Source organism: Aethalodelphis obliquidens, unplaced genomic scaffold (genome assembly GCF_003676395.1).
Source record: "Aethalodelphis obliquidens isolate GAN/ISIS:26980383/991018 unplaced genomic scaffold, ASM367639v1 scaffold8, whole genome shotgun sequence".
NCBI classification, from domain to species: Eukaryota; Metazoa; Chordata; class Mammalia; order Artiodactyla; family Delphinidae; genus Aethalodelphis; species Aethalodelphis obliquidens.
The window spans coordinates 45,242,474-45,259,673 of NW_020837952.1; the positions used below are offsets into that span (position 1 = coordinate 45,242,474).

Here is a 17,200-nt window from a genome sequence, read left to right on the forward strand (position 1 = left end):
TATGGAAAGGCTGTTTGCAAAGCACTTTTGATTCTGCCTGTATGGGTTTTTTTGTGTGTTTGTTTTTGTTTTTGACCTCGCTGTGTGGCTTGTGGGATCTTTGTTTTGTTCCCTGACCAGGGATCTAATCCAGGCTCATGGCAGTGAAAGCATGGAGTCCTAACCACTGGACTGCCAGGGAATTCCCAGATTCTGCCTGTATGGTTTTAAATGTAAAGATAAGCAAGAATAAAATATCACTCTGAAATTCTGAGCTTTCGAATCGATGTTCGATGTCATGTGGACTGCATACCTGGGCCCTTGAAATATGTCCTGATTTGCTCTCCCTGGACAGATCATTCCCAAGTATGGGCATCTTCTCATCTCCTGTTAGAGCACCTTTGTCCCCCCACCTACCTACCCCCCTCAATAGCCTCGTCACTTCTCCACAACCAGCAATCTTCCTGGCACGTGGCAGATTCCTCACAGACCTGTGCCAACAAGTACTCTTGCATGAGTCATCGGGTAGCTGCTTTTTTATACCCTAAGGTCAAGAATAGAAGGCTTCCTTTCCCTGTGAGAATTTTCTGGCAAAAGTGCTGCCCAGGGCCTCCCTGGTGGCGCAGTGGTTGCTGCTGATGGCGCCTGCTGATGCAGGGAACACGGGTTCGTGCCCTGGTCCGGGAAGATCCCACATGCCGCGGAGCGGCTGGGCCCGTGAGCCATGGCCGCTGTGCCTGCGCGTCTGGAGCCTGTGCTCCGCAACGGGAGAGGCCACAGCAGTGAGAGGCCTGCGTACCGCAAAAAAAAAAAAAAAAAAAAAAAAAAAGTGCTGCCCAAGGGCACACATGAGCTGTTTCCACCAGCTGTTTCCATCACTGGTTCTCATCCCCTCCTCGCCCATTCAGGACGATGTTGTGCTCAGAAGGGCATCCCAAACGTCGGGCAGCCTTCACCTCAACATCCCTTTAGTGAGAAAGAAGATTATTTGTAGGAAAAATGGTAATGTTAAATTCTAAACCCTTCAGATTCTTACAGGTACAAGTGACACTGAGATTGAAGTAATTGGGACTAGAGGAATTTGTGGGAAGGGCGAACATTAACCTCTTCATACTCTTCAAATATTAAGTGTTCACAAAGCTTCAAGACTCCTGCTTCCTGCACACACAGGCTTCCTGTGGAATTTTTCAAACACTTTGAAGTGCATCTTTTCAACTTGATCCATTTTTCAGTACTTAAATTTCAGAGCTGTTTTAAAACGTGGAAACACTCAAGACAAGTACGAGTTCTTTCATGTTGGGAGTGCCTTTGCCATCAGTTTGAAACTGTGCTTTATGCAAGCAGCTTGAGAGAGTATAAAAATGTAAACCTTGGCATTAATGAATAGAAGCTAGCACATGTCAAATGCTACATTCCAGCTCATTGAATTAATTAATTGATAGACTGCATCTGAAATATGTCTCATAGAAGCTATTTTTTTGTTAAAATAATTTATCACCATGAGTAATACCCTTGATACCCTATTTCCATAAAGTACTGACAGGCATCAATAATATTTATTGCTCAGCCTTCTATCATATTTTCAGCAGTGTAAATTCTTATGCATAAATCATATTGTTAAAAATTAAAATGATGTGTTTATGTATATTTAATATTCAAATAGTAGACTTTTCAAACGTGATTTTAGACCAGGTTTTTTTTTTTTTTTCCCCCAAAAATAGTCTCACTCAATTCCTCATCAAGAATGAACACACACTTCAGATTTTTCAGGTGGGATCATCTGAAAAACACCACCACCATTCACTTTAAATATTTCCTCACATAGTGTTGTCAGTTATACTTCAAAACAAACAAACATACAAACAAACTCATAGGAAAAGAGACCAGACTTGTGGTTCTCAGAGGCCAGGGGTGAGGAAGAGGGGGATTGGATGATGGTGGTCAAATAGCACAAACTTCCAGTTAGAATATAAATAAGTACTAGGGAGGTAATGTACAACATGGGTACTATAATTAACACTGCTGTATGTTATATATGAACGTTGTTAAGAAAGTAAATCCTAAGAGTTCTCAGCATAACAAAAAAAGTTCTCAAAAAAATTTATATCTATATGAGATGATGGATGTTCACGAAACTTACTGTGGTGATCATTTCATGATGTCTCTAAGTCAGATCATTATGCTGTACACCTTAAACTTATACAGTGCTGTTTGTTAATTACATATCAGTAAAACTGGGGAAAAAAATAAAAAATAGTTTTTAATTTTTCAGAGCCCAACTTGAAAATACTTTAGAACACAATCAGGTCAAATCTTTGGAATTCTAAGTGGCCGAACACCCAGAGGGGATACAATATAATACCTGCCAATTATATGCCTGAACTGAATTCCTTTTTACTAATTTGGACATGTCTTCTCTTTCTCAGTGATACAGGAACAACACCTCCAGAGAGTGGTATTTTTGGATTTATGATAAACTTCTCTGCATTTCTTAGTAAGTACACAATAATTATTATAAATAAATTAAAAATTACCAATCTCATGTGAAGTAAAATGTTACAGTTTATGTATCATTTTTATTGATTGGTCTTTGATCTTTGTTATTGTTTTCTTTGTTTCTATTTCATTTATTTTTGCTCTGATCTTTATGATTTCTTTCCTTCTACTAACTTTGGGTTTTGTTTGCTCTTCTTTCTCTAGCTCCTTTAGGTGTAAGTTTAGATTGTTTATTTGAGATTTTTCTTGTTTCTTGAGGTAGGCTTGTATTGCTATAAACTTCCCTCTTAGATCTGCTTTTGCTGCATCCCATAGGTTTTGGATCATTGTGTTTTCATTGTAATTTGTCTCTAGGTATTTTTTGATTTCCTCTTTGATTTCTTCAGTGATCTCTTGGTTATTTAGTAACGTATTGTTTAGCCTCCATGTGTTTGTGTTTTTTACATTTTTTTCCCTGTAGTTGATTTCTAATCTCATAGCGTTGTGGTCGGAAAAGGTGCTTGATATGATATCAATTTTCTTAAATTTACGGAGGCTTGATTTGTGACCCAAGATGTGATCTATCCTGGAGAATGTTCCTTGCGCACTTGAGAAGAAAGTGTAATCTGCTGTTTTTGGATAGAATGTCCCATAAATATCATTTAAATCTATCTGGTCTATTTTGTCATTTAAAGCTTGTGTTTCCTTATTAATTTTCTGTCTGGATGATCTGTCCATTGGTGTAAGTGAGGTGTTAAAGTCCCCCACTATTATTGTGTCACTGTCGATTTCCTCTTTTATAGCTGTTAGCAGTTGCCTTATGTATTGAGGTGCTCCTATGTGTTGGGTGCATATATATTTATAATTGTTATGTCTTCTTGGATTGATCCCTTGATCATCCAAGGTAGTGTCCTTCCTTGTCTCTTGTAACATTCTTTATTTTAAAGTCTGTTTTATCTGATATGAATATTGCTACTCCAGCTTCCTTTGGATTTCCATTTGCATGGAATATCTTTTTCCATTCCCTCACTTTCAGTCTGTATGTGTCCCTAGGTCTGAAGTGGGTCTCTTGTAGACAGCATATATATGGGTCTTGTTTTCGTATCCATTCAGCAAGCCTGTGTCTTATGGTTAGAGCATTTATTCCAGTCAGGTTTAAGGTAATTATTGATATGTATGTTCCTATTACCATTTTCTTAATTGTTACGGGTTTGTTTTTGTAGGTCCTTTTCTTCTCTTGTGTTTCCCACTTAAAGAAGTTCCTTTAGCATTTGTTGTAGAGCCGGTTTGGTTGGTGCTGAATTCTCTTAGCTTTTGCTTGTCTGTAAAGCTTTTGATTTCTCCATCGAATCTGAATGAGATCCTTGCTGGGTAGAGTAATCTTGGTTGTAGGTTTTTCCCTTTCATCACTTTAAATATACTGTGCCACTCCCTTCTGGCTTGTAGAGTTTCTGCTGAGAAATCAGCTGTTAACCTTATGGGAGTTCCCTTGTATGTTATTTGCCATTTTCCCCTCGTTGCTTCCAATAATTTTTCTTTGTCTTTAATTTGATTACATTAATTAATTTAATTTAATTATTCAGTCTGATTACTCGATGTGTTTCTCCTTGGGTTTCTCCTGCCTGGGACTCTGTGTTTCCTGGACTTGGGTGGCTATTTCCTCTCCCATGTTAGGGAAGTTTTCATCTATAATCTCTTCAAGTATTTTCTCGGGTCCTTTCTCTCTCTCTTCTCCTTCTGGGACCCCTATAGTGCGAATGTTGTTGCCTTTAATGTTTTCCCAGAGGTCCCTTAGGCTGTCTTCATTTCTTTTCATTCTTTTTTCTTTATTCTGTTCCACGGCAGTGAATTCCACCCTTCTGTCTTCCAGGTCACTTATCTGTTCTTCTGCCTCAGTTATTCTGCTTGCTTCCTTCTAGTGTATTTTTCATTTCAGTTATTGTATTGTTCATCTCTGTTTGTTTGTTCTTTAATTCTTCTAGGTCTTTGTTAAACATTTCTGGCATCTTCTCAATCCTTGCCTCCATTCTTTTTCTGAGGTCCTGGATCATCTTCACTATCATTTTTCTGGATTCTTTTTCTGGAAGGTTTCCTATCTCCACTTCATTCAGTTGTTTTTCTGGGGTTTTACCTTGTTCCTTCATCTGGTACATAGCCCTCTGCCTTTTCATCTTGTCTCTTTCTGTGAATGTGGTTTTGGTTCCACAGGGTGCATGATTGTAGTTCTTCTTGCTTCTGCCCTCTTTTATTGTTATTTTTTAACAAACATTATTTTTTAGAACATTTTCAGATTCACAGAAAACTGGAGGAAAAGGTAGAGATTTCCCATATATGCCCTGCTCCCCCGCAGCCCCCCACAGCCTTCTCCATTATCAACATCCCCCCACCAGAGTAATATATTAGTTACAGCTGATGAACCTACATTGCCACATCATTATCACCCAAAGTCAATAGTTTACATTAGGGTTTATGCTTGGTATACGTGATTTTTTAAAAAGTATAACCTTTGCAACTACAGTTTTGCTCTGCTTTAAGAAACTCAAGTGACTAGAAATCCATAGTTATTTTTGGCCTCATTATAGAACTATTCACTTTATCTGGTAATTTGCCACAGGAATTTGAAATGGATTTTAAATGTAATTTCTAAAATTGTGATTTATATCCAATGCATTTGCGTTAAGCCAAAGACACCTAAAATTTAGAAGCTAGTGTTTCTCAGAGTGTGTTCTGAAGGTAACTTACAAGAAAATCCTCTTGGGTGCTGGTTCCAAGGCCTGTTCCAGGGCCACACTGCAGATCTACTGGATCAGAACTTCTGGAAGTGGGGCCCAAGCATATGTGCTGTGAACCAGCACTCTAAGGGACTTGGATACTCACAAAAGCTTTTGAACCAATGACAAAGGTGTTAGCTCACCTGTTAGAGGAAGGGAAAGGTGAAGCATGGAATAGTTTGTCTCCAACTCAGCTATGATTTTTCAGTTCCTCAAATGCACCTGAGATGCAGTTGAGAGGCTACAACGCTCTCTCATGAACCAATTAATGTAAAGACTAAAAAACTCAGTCCTATGGGATGATGAGGGTATTCCATAAACCCTTAACCCTGCAGAACAATCAGGTGTTTGCCAGGGACCCATCATATAACCAGCACTTTCTGGCCCTCTCTACTGATGCAGGGCGGAAGGGGCAGAGGTGCTGGAAACCCTACCTAGTGACTTGACATCTTCAGAATTTGTTCATCCTCCTTGGTAGAGGGAGTTTCACCCCATCACTCATTTGTTGTCTTCTCCTCCCAAGGTTTTGGAGGTGAGCAAGGGGAAGTAGAAATAGGAGTCAGTCAATCCCAGTGCCCTCTTACACCATCCTTGCCCAGAGTCCAGATTTAGAAGACAGATTATTTTATCACTAGCAAGTGATAAATGTAGCTTTTTGCTTCTAGGCGAGGGAGAATCTGACATGAATATCTCTGTTTAAAATGCTCTATGATAAATGATTAGCCTTTAGACTGTTTTTAAAAATTCAGCAAAAAATATTATGGCCATCATAACACTATTGAACACACAGAAATCTACTTTATCCCAACACATGCATGATACCCATCTCATGGACATATAATAATTTATAATTCAGTCCCCTATTGGTAAACATTTAGGCTATTTTTCATTTTGTAATATACAATGCTAAAGTGAATATCTTTTAAACATATCTCTGCATATCTATGTGACTTTTTCTATAAGCTAAATTTGCTGAGTTAAATTTGCTCTCACACTATTCACAAAAGCCAATGGCAATTAAAGAAGTAAACATGAAGAACAAAACCATAAGAGGAGGGACTTTTTCTTATGGTGGTGCAGTGGATAAGAATCTGCCTGCCAGTGCAGGGGACATGGGTTCGAGCCCTGGTCCGGGAAGATCCCACATGCCATGGAACAACTAAGCCCATGCGCCACAACTACTGAGCCCACGCTCCACACCTACTGAAGCCCGCACGCCTAGAGCCCGTGCTCTGCAACAAGAGAAGCCACCGCAAGGAGAAGCCCGACTGCAAAGAAGAGTAGCCCCGCTTGCTGCAACTAGAGAAAGCCCGTGCGCAAGAGTGAAGACCCAACACAGCCAAAAATAAATAAAATTAAATCTTAAAAAAAAAAAAAAAAAGAGGATTTGGATTTAAGTATAGGAAAATATTTTTAAAACCTTAGGATGGAAAAGCTTATCTAAACTTGCACACACAAAACCCCGAAGCTAAATAGAAGAACTGACAGATTTGGGTAGATGAAAATGGAAACTTCTAAGTGATGAAAGATTCACGAAGTTAAAGACAAACAACAGACCAGAAGAACATTTGTAATATTTATAGCAGACAATAGACTAATGTACATAATGTATAAAGAGCAACTACAAATTGAAAATGAACAAACTTAAGAGAAAAATTTAAAAAATGATAAACATACAATTTTCAGAAGAGAAATGTAAATGAGTAGTGACATACTGAAAGTTGCTCAATCTCACTGACTATCAGAGAAATGCAAATTAAACAAACAGGTTGCCATTTTTCATTTGTTAGATTGGCAACAATTAAAAGGACAGGGCATACAGAATTGCTTTCAAACTCTGCTGTGGGAGTATGAATTGCCTCAGTCTTGGAGCAGTTTGGAGCTACTTTTTGGCATTTTAATTGAGCATAGTTTTTTAACGCAGTAATACTACTTCTAGGAATTCATCTTTCAGAAACACTGAAAGTGCGCCAAAGCCTTCTATATAAGGATGTTCACTGAGCATTGTTTGTAATAGGAAAAACATATAATGTAGAAATCTATCATTAGGAGAATGATGAAATAAATATGGCATCTCACTGTATACCATGATGAGGGAGACCTACGTGTACTGACATTGGCAAGATCTCCACGGAACACTTTTATTTTAAAAATTTATTTAGTTATTTATTTTAAATTTTTTTTTTTTTTTTTTTTTTTTTTTTGCGGCACGCGGGCCTCTCCCTGTTGTGGCCTCTCCTGTTGCGGAGCACAGGCTCCGGACGCGCAGGCTCAGTGGCCATGGCTCACGGGCCCAGCCTCTCCGCGGCATGTGGGATCTTCCCGGTCCTGGGCACGAACCCGTGTCCCCTGCATCGGCAGGCGGACTCAACCACTGTGCCACCAGGGAAGCCCCTTAAATTTATTTATTTATGGCTGCGTTGGGTCTTCGTTGCTGTGCGCAGGCTTTCTCTAGTTGCGGCGAGCGGGGTCTACTCTTTGTTGCAGTGCACAGGCTTCTCATTGCAGTGGCTTCTCTTGTTGTGGAGCATGGCCTCTAGGCACACGGGCTTCAGTAGTTGCGGCACGTGGGCTCAGTAGTTGTGGTTCGTGTGCTCTAGAGCTCAGGCTCAGTAGTTGTGGCGCACGGGCTTAGTTGCTCCGCGGCATGTGGGATCTTCCCAGACCAGGGCTCAAACCCGCGTCCCCTGCATTGGCAGGCGGATTCTTAACCACTGTGCCACCAGGGAAGTCCCAACCATGGAACGTTTTTAAATAAATAAAAAAGCAAGTCCCAGAAAAATACGTGCACAATAGCATTTATGTGAAAAGGATAACAGCCAAGACAGTGTGTGTGTGTGTGTGTGTGTGTGTGTGTGTGTGTGTGTATGCGTGTGTGTGTGTACGCGTCAGATGGCGGGGGAGAGTAAGATGGGGTGAGGAAGGGCAGGTGTGAACGAGTGGGGAGACTATTGCAATCAGGAGACTGAAAATACAAATTATTTTAAAAGCCATAAAAACTGTTCATGTGTTTTTCCTTCTAAAAAGTCAAAAAATAAAAATTCATCAGAGTCCCTTTCTTTTTCAGGTGCAGCCACGATGTACACAAGATATAAAATAGTAGAGAAGCAAAACCAAACCAGCTATTTCAGCACTCCTGTTTTTAACTTGGTGTCGTTAGTTCTAGGATTGGTGGGATGCATCGGGTTGGGCATTGTAGCCAATTTCCAGGTATGACCTGAAGTTTTTTTGGTTATTGGGGGTGATGGAGTATATGTATCTGGAGGAGAGAAGCAAGAGCACCAGAGGCACGCTTGTGCCAGCACAGCTCTCAAATAGTTGATGAGTGTATGAATATTGGGATAGTTTGCTTCTTAGAAACAAATCTTCGTCATTTGCAAGTCAGCCCAGCCTAGTACTTGGGAGAGATGGGGTGCGTGTGTGAGAGAGAGCGTGCTTCAGATCATGCTGTGGGCTCTGGGTTGCTCTGTGTTCTTGTTGATGTGGTTTAATGTGCTGGGAGAGCTACTTCAGTCATTGTAACGATTTCATTAACATCGTGAAAACGTTTCTGTGTATGAGCGTGTGTATGTTTACTGATTCTGCTGTTTGGGCCTCTGGTGTTCAATTCAAAGAGAGGCATCTGATCTCTTCCTTTCACAGATGAGGATCTAGGCACATGGAGGTGAAATAATTTGGTCAGGGTTACTCAGCTAATCAGTTGCAGGGCCAAAATATGGCCTTACTGAGCAAATTAACTTATATAACAACTACTGCAGAGTCCACTTGACATATTCTTACTGTGTCAAGTGTTGGAAAAAATCCTACATGTTTTATTCTAATTTTTGGATTCCTTTCATTCCGAAGTCTCTTTCAGGAAGGCATGGTATTTGTCTATGGAGGCAATATTTTATATTTTACAAGTATGTGTTGTATTTCAAATGAGTACTAATATGAGCACTCGCCTTACAGGGTTATTGCTGGGATTCGATGAGATAATGTACAGTGCCCAGCAGTCTGTACTTAGCCGTCTTCACGGTCATCGGTTCATCACTATAGGCCAACACCCTGGAGGGCCTGCTCTGTCATCACCATTGTCCCTTTGTGACCGTAAAAAGGAGGTTACTCCTGGAGGACTTTTGGTTCTGCCTGGGGGTACTCCTTTAACTTTCTTCCCACCAGAAGTGGGTTGATCTTCTGTGACGCTTGCTTTATAAAAACGTGTCAGCCTTCAGTGCTAGCTGGCTGTTCAAGTCCACATCTGCACACTGAAGCTGCAGCAGAGGGGCACTGCCTCCTGGTGTGTACCTGGGAGGCTGATAACCTCAGGACACCACCTGTACCGTCTGCTGTCCACCTGTTCTCTAGTGTCTGCTCCTGCATGAGTCAGACCATTGTCAGAGGGCCCTCTGCCTCACCTGCATCATGTGGGCCTCAGAGAATCACCTTTTCTGCCCTGCACATGCAGGAAGCCATCTGTCATTGGTGGGGGGGACAGTATAATAAAGTGCTCTGGGAAACTCAGTGCTGTGTTGTGAGGGGTGAGGCATCCTTCCTTGTATGACACAGAACCTTCAGGACAACCTAGGGCAGGGATATTCTTCCAGGTCTGGTGGCCAACAAGTTTTCGTTTTGGGATGTTACAAATCCACAACTAACAGTGTTTCCTTGTTAACACTGGTGAAAGCTGAGAGCCAAATTTGTAGCCTCCCTGAAGCAAGCCTATAGGGCTTCCAGGAGGGCATCTTGTGAACTCAGTTTGCTTCCGGCTTCGTTTAACTTTCCTACTCTATTGTCTCTGTGTTAGGAAATAAACATCACTAGTTGCCTATGACATTTGTCATGTGGTAGAGACTCTTGATGACATTTCCTTACGTTTTATGATGGTGTGTGTTTTGGGTTCCATAACAACATTTATTAAAGTTTTCTTTTTTTCTTCTTTCTTTTTCTTATTTGGCCGGGCTGCACGGCTTGTGGGATCTTAGTTCCCCGACCAGGGATTGAACCCTGGCCCCGGCAGTGAGAGCATGGAGTCCTAACCGCTGGACCACCTGGGAATTCTTATTGAAGTTTTCTAGGTGACAGACATTTATGAAAACATTTCATGCTTTAACTCGTATAATTCTAATAATGACCTTAGAAGATAGGTAGTATTATTTTCCTCATTTATCAATGGAGAAATGGAGACCCAGAGAGGTTAATACTCTCCCCAAATCCTGTGAGTCATGAAAAGTCACCTTTGATTGAAGCAGTCTGCCCAGAACCTGTGGGGAAGAGTTAACCTCTAGGCCAGAATGAGAAAATCTCTGTGAGAAAAAAGCATGTACACAATTCACAGTTCTAGGGCTTCCCAGGTGGCGCAGTGCTTAAAGAATCCGCCTGCCAATGCAGGGGACACAGGTTCTAGCCCTGGTCCACAAAGATCCCACATGGTACGGAGCAACTAAGCCCATGCACCACAACTACTGAGCCCGCATGCCGCCGCTACTGAAGCCCACATACCTAGAGCCCACACTCCGCAACAAAGAGAAGCCACCACAATGAGAAGCCCGCACACCGCAACGAGGAGTAGCCCCCGCTTGCCGCAACTAGACAAAAACCTGCGCACAGCAACGAAGACCCAGTGCAGCCAAAAATAAAATAAACTTAAACAAGAAGAATGATAAATTTTTTTTCATAAAATTAGGGCAAAAAAATTCACAGTTCACAGTTCTAGCATCAGAAAGCACGATGGAAAAATTATTTTCAAAGGGAAGGTGGCAACTTGGAAGGATATAAGTTGTCTAGTGGAGTGTGGGTATGACTTGTCCTGTGGGGGGGATAGTATGCACTGTATGATATCCCATCACATTATTCTCGGAATAACTCAACATCACAAGTGATAACGGCCATCAGTGTTTAAACCATAAAGGGCAGACTTCAGGAAGAAGGCTTAGGTGGTTAGATAATTACACTTTTGTTTCCTTTTAAGGTTTCTGTGAAGTGATTACATCTTCACAAGGACCAGAAATAGAATTCCTAACTTTCCTGAGAGCAAAGTGTTTGCCTTGTCATTGTTCCCGTAAATGTATCTTTACAACTTCCTTTTTTGATATCCTGCAATTCACTTTCGGGCGTGCCGTAAGCAAACCTATGTGAGCAGTTGCCTCAAGAAGAATTAGAGATGTGAGGGCGGGAGACAGCATTGGCTGGTGCTTTTTCTTGAGGGGGAGTAAACTGCATTTACCAGGTGTTCACAGCTAGCACTCTTTCCTGCACTGGTGGATAAGATGGCTACTTTTTGGTGTCTCCTCACCAAGCAGTCTCCGTCAGTGCTTTCCTGTCCCTCAAGAAGTCTCCTTTTTGGAAAAGTCAAGTTTCCTGAGGTTGAATCCTCTCAATAGTCTAGTTTTCTCTACTTTTATTATCTTTTTTTTTTTTTTTTTTACCGGTACGCGGGCCTCTTACTGTTGTGGCCTCTCCCATTGCGGAGCACAGGCTCCGGACGTGCAGGCTCAGCGGCCATGGTTCACGGGCCCAGCCGCTCTGTGGCATGTGGGATCTTCCCGGACCGGGGCGCGAACCCGTGTTCCCTGCATCGGCAGGCGGACTCTCAACCACTGCGCCACCAGGGAAGCCCTATTATCTTTTAAATTAACAAGAGTTTCAAAAAGAGCTACTAGGTTTTCATCTTAACCTCTATCCAAAATTCACGTCTGATCTGAGTCGTTTCCCTGCTAAAAGACATCTTTGATGAGCGAATATGTATTCCACAGTGAAAAGGGCACACTGGAAATACACCTCCTGCTAATTCAAGGGCCTTTTGATCTGATTTCATCAGGGCTAATGTGGGTGTCATGAAGCTTGCAGATTAAGATCTGATGTATTGAATTGGCCAGGGTTGAGGAAGCAAGTTTCCTGACAGTGCTAGTGGGGGGTGGAAACAAAGTATGTAAATTCAGGATTTGATTTACTTATTAGCATAGAAAGAAAATGGAGAGTGGAAAGTACCAGGACTATCAGGTTATTCCTAAAACAACCCCAGCTCATTAGCATTAGATGCTTTGCCTTTTATTTTCCCTTGCTCAAATGTGCCTAACATTCAAGGGGTGAAAACGATTTGTTTTTCTTAATTCTTTTATAATTTTTTTGGTTTAATATGGGTTTCCCCCCCAGTTTTATTGAGATATTATTACTGAACCAGGCCCATCTGCCCAACTCGCAGCAAGCCAAACGTTTGCTATGGAACAAGCAAGTTCCTGGCATATACTCCAGTGCCAGGAAGGCTTTTCTCTTGGTCATCTTCTGCAAGCAGCTGTATTTTCCAAAGATGGGGTGTGTGCATCTGTGATGCCTGGTGGCTTGGAGGAACCCAAAGCAAGTGAGTGAGTGTTCGGCTCTTGATGTGCACAGACTCACGCTGAGTAACAGCACATGTGTGACTTTCTCTCTAGGAGTTAACTGTCCCTGTGGTACACGATGGCGGTGCCCTTTTGGCGTTTGTCTGTGGTGTTGTGTACACGCTCCTGCAATCCATCATCTCTTACAAATCGTGTCCCCAGTGGAACAGCCTTTCCACATGCCGCATACGGATGGCCATCTCTGCCGTTTCCTCTGCAGCCATCATCCCCAGTATCCTTTCTTACATTTGTCAGTGTCCTTGCAAGCTTGACACCCTCACTGCCCCACTCCCCTCCAAAAAAAATGGAGAAAGCAAAGGTTAACAGCCAAGTGTCAACAGGCTTCAGAAGAACGATTGGGAGAAACGGGTAAATCATAAGGAAAATATCTCAACGTTGTCTGGGTAAATCAAAAGAATCTTTGGGGAAAAGAATGGTGTGAAAGGAAAATGAAAAACAATGTCAGAACACTTCAGTCTCTATTTACTTTCCTTCCACAGGGTCAGTTTCATGAGCCATGTGAAAATATTTATTTTTCTCTGTAGTGCTTGGCTAAAGACATCAAATATTGATATTGTACTTAAAGTAATAGCCCTGTGGATTCCCAAGAGGCCCGACTTTCCCTTCTCCCCGCACATAGGTGGTTAGATGGTTTGATTTATTCGTCCATATTAAGAGGTTTTAAAAAGCTCTATACTATTTATTTCTAAGTCATTTAAATACATTTAGCCTTTTCTTTTTATCACTGATTTCATTTTCAAAATGAAATTTTATTTTTTCTAATTCAACAATGTGAAAAGAAAATATAAATTTATCATACTTGTATATTCTGATTTAGAAGAAATGAAAAACAACCCTTCCTTCCTTTTTTTTTCCTTTTTCATTCTTTATTTTCCTTTTTTTCCCCCCAAGAGGTATTTAACAAAGAAAAAAAAAGCTGTGGTCTTTCAAGGGTGGAAAATTCCCCATCTTTCAAAATACCATCTGCAGTCATAGCAAATGCTAAAGAGTCATTAAAAATTGGTGATTATTTTCAGACTGTAGGAAAATGGAACTATTTTATTAGCGGTGGTCTTGTTCATCCAAGTTGGGTTGTGGTACAAAGTGGGCAAGCTTGAGTAAAAAGATATTTTGTCATCATGTGCTTCTAAGTATTAAGCCTTGCATTTTTCTTTTAAAATTGGAGCTATAGGAACTTCCTGGTGGCGCAGTGGTGAAGGATCCACCTGCCAATGCAGGGGACATGGGTTCGAGCCCTGGTCCGGGAAGATCCCACATGCTGCAGAGCAACTAAGCCCATGCACCACAACTACTGAGTCTGTGCTCTAGAGCCCATGAGCCACAACTACTGAGCCTGCGTGCCACAACTACTGAAGCCCATGTGCCTAGAGCCCGTGCTCCACCACAAGAGAAGCCACCGCAATGAGAAGCCCGCGCACTGCAATAAAGAGTAGCTCCTGCTCGCTGCAACTAGACAAAGCCTGGGCGCAGCAAAGAAGACCCAATGCAACCAAAAATAAATAAATTAATTTTAAAAATTTCTTAAAAAAAAAATTGGAGCTATACAAAATGTGAAGTCTAAGGATGGTTTTTGTTTTTGTCATTTAGGGAAGAAAAATTTTAGTTACAAAATTTCTAAGCACAGAGGAACCAAATTCTAGTATTGAGAAATTTAACAACAAACTATACACCCTGGTTCCTAAGATAGTTCCTTCTCTGTTTCCTTGTCCTATTTATGGATTGAAGACATTCATGCTTTCTCTTGAGACGGATCTCCTCAAACCTTTCAGCTCGTTTTAGTTGTAAGATTTATAGAACCATTTGTAAAGTCAAAAACAAAGTTTTTTGGTATAGGAAAACTTTCCTTGCTTCCAACTTTGGAGACAGATCTCTAGATACTAAAATGAGAGAGGTTTAGCAGAATTACTTTTTCAAGCCAGAGTTTCACATACTAATAGTTCCCATTTCTAGGAAGTTCGTATGAGCCATGCTGACGGGTAGGATCCCTGAAGAGAAACAGGTTATATGTTTTTATCCAATTAACTTGAAATAATTCATCCATAGGAAAAAGTCTTTTGTCTTAAACATTAGCATGGATTTATATTTCCTTAGAAAGATTTTAAAGTATCTTGAAAATGTCCTTGTTTCTCTTTCCTGTATTAGTTCCGTGAAACCTTATTTGACTCCTGAAGAAACTGAGGCCTGGAATCATGCTTCTGAGCCCTTCCTACTAAACTATCCATCTTGCATTCAGCTTCTGCAGCTTTCAAAAGGCTTCACAAAATCACTAACAATGCAAAGGCCGGTTCCTTTGCGTGAGACGCAGTCTGAGGCTGCCTATTTCACCGACCTCCGTTTTACACTTTCTTCCCTGACTGTGGCTGTTTCCTGTTCTCTGCTTTTGCCCATGCTCTCCTTCTTGCCTGGATAAGCTTCTCCACTTTGTCTTTCTAGAACTGAACTGTCTATCCAACCCAGTAGCCACTGGCCACACGAGGCTGTTGAGCATTGAAACGTGGGTAGTCTGTGTAGAGAAGGGCCGTAAGTGTAAAACACTGGATTTCAAAGACTTAATGAGAAAAAAAATGTAAAATATCTCATTAATAATTGTTTATATTATTACATGTTGAAATGACAACATGTTTGATATATTGGGTTAAATAAGATATGTTAATATTAATTTCATTAGGCTCTTTTTCGTTTCTGTCAATGTGGTGACTATAGTAGAAAATATTGTTACACATATGCCTGAATTTCTGTGGGATGATGCTGTCCTAGAGAGCTCCTCAAACCTCACAGCTTAGATTAAACTCAACTCAGTGTAGCTTCCCTGACACCTCAAACCTCATTTCGCTCCAAATTAATAATCTTCCCTCCGAGTCATGACTGCACCCTGTTCTTTTCTCTCTAACGCGGCACATTCCCTGGGTCCAACAAGGCTGTAATATTTCTGGGAGCTGAGACCAGGTCTTTTTTGCCAGAGTTTTGTCTGCCTCTCCCCCCAACCCACTCCTCCCCAGCATGGGACCTGATGGGACTAAAGATGAGATAAAGAATTAAGTGAAAGAATTAAGAGGCTTTTAAAACTATTAGAAACAGACATACGGTCATGACATGATTAGAGAACCTTTAATGTTCTCTACTTCTTTTTATTTTTTGGCCAGCGGCATGCGGGGTCTTAGTTCCCTGACCAGGGATTGAACCCGCGCCTCCTGCTCTGGAAGCGTGGAGTCTTAACCACTGGACCGCCAGGGAAGTCCCATTCTCTACTTCTTTTACTTTGAGACACTGAGAGGTGTTAAGCATTGCAAAATATGGGACGTGGCGGAGGGCAGGGAGAGAGGGTGCTGGCTCCAAATTCAGAGGAGGCGCTAAACTTGGCATTGATTGACGCAACACCTGGAATTAACATTTTGCAAAAACTTTTAAAGAGCATCCCATTTCTCTCTAGCTTTCTCTTTGGCCTTCTATGTTCAATCAAAATGGTTGTCACCACCTTTGTGCAGACAGTCTTGTCCACGTTGGGCAGTAGCCTCAGTCCCTGGCCTTGTTAGGCTGGCCTCTCAGGATTTGTCCTTCGTCCCCAAGGTCAGATGTAGGATGTATCTTTCTGATTTGTAAACCCTTTGGGCCAGGGAGGAAGGGCTCCGTTTACACCCAGTTACTCAATGGAAAAATCTGTTTTTTTAAATTTTTATAAAGATAATACATTAAATTTCTGTAGCTTGTTTTTGTATATGAGCCTTGGTACTTTGTGATGCTTTGAAATGTTAATTTTTTCCTTGAAGCTGTTGCCTTGAACATAGTATTTTAGGAAAAAGAATTTTAATCAATATTATTATTTAGGGACAATAGTATTTTAGGGGAAAACTACTGTAAAAGTACCCATATTAGACTGCTGTGTCATTTTGACCAAACTTAAACAACAGGGTCAAGCAAAATGTAGCCACAGATTAAAAGTCTTCTATACATAACTGACAAAGTATTGCTAAGGAATGACTACTTCTGTGTTGTATTTTAACTGCTGCCATGATCGAACTTAAGGTTTGAGATGATAAGAAGCTGATATAACTTGTTTGATAGCAGAAATGTTGGCACTAACATGTGAACATTGTGTAATGGTTATATTATTAGAAGAATAACCTATTCTTTATTCTTCTAATAAAGGACCTATTTTCTCCTGTAGTTTCCTTAACAATTTCGTTTTTTAGTGATTGCCTGTGCTTCATTAATTTCTATAACCAAGCTGGAGTGGAATCCAAAAGAGAAGGTAAACTATAAGCTGTTTTCAATATGATTGTCAAACCTGGTTCCTTGAATTATTTTCAAAATTATTTTTTAAAATTTGAAATTAAAATTTTAAACCCTTCAACCATCGAGGCTTAGTAAAAGAGGTGAGATTTAAGGGTAGGGAAACAATGCGAATGAAGGTGTATGGAGGTCAGACGAAGCACCACATGTTAAGCAGAGGTGATGAAAACAGTAGAAGATAGTTTGTATCAGCATAGGGTGAGAAATAAATGTGGTCGGGGATAAGGTTGTGGGGGAATAGTTTGTGCAAGGCTTTAAGAGGTGGGCAGAGGGGCTCATGCTTGATGTAGGTGATCGGCCGCAGGC

The 17,200-nt window shown here is 41.0% G+C and overlaps 1 protein-coding gene across 3 annotated transcripts in view; it reads left to right on the top strand.

Moving 5' to 3' along the window:
* DRAM1 (DNA damage regulated autophagy modulator 1) overlaps positions 1 to 17,200 on the top strand; it is an 86,861-nt gene that overhangs the window by 20,775 nt on the left and 48,886 nt on the right. For 2 of the 3 annotated variants that reach the window (XM_027107346.1, XM_027107345.1), the window contains exons 2-5: positions 2,406 to 2,473; positions 8,293 to 8,435; positions 12,638 to 12,815; positions 16,795 to 16,853. In XM_027107346.1, coding sequence (XP_026963147.1) covers positions 2,406 to 2,473; positions 8,293 to 8,435; positions 12,638 to 12,815; positions 16,795 to 16,853 — 448 coding nt within the window. Of the gene's footprint in view, positions 1 to 2,405; positions 2,474 to 8,292; positions 8,436 to 12,637; positions 12,953 to 13,769; positions 13,793 to 16,794; positions 16,854 to 17,200 lie in introns of those variants that run through there. The other variant, XM_027107347.1, reaches the window with a different exon arrangement.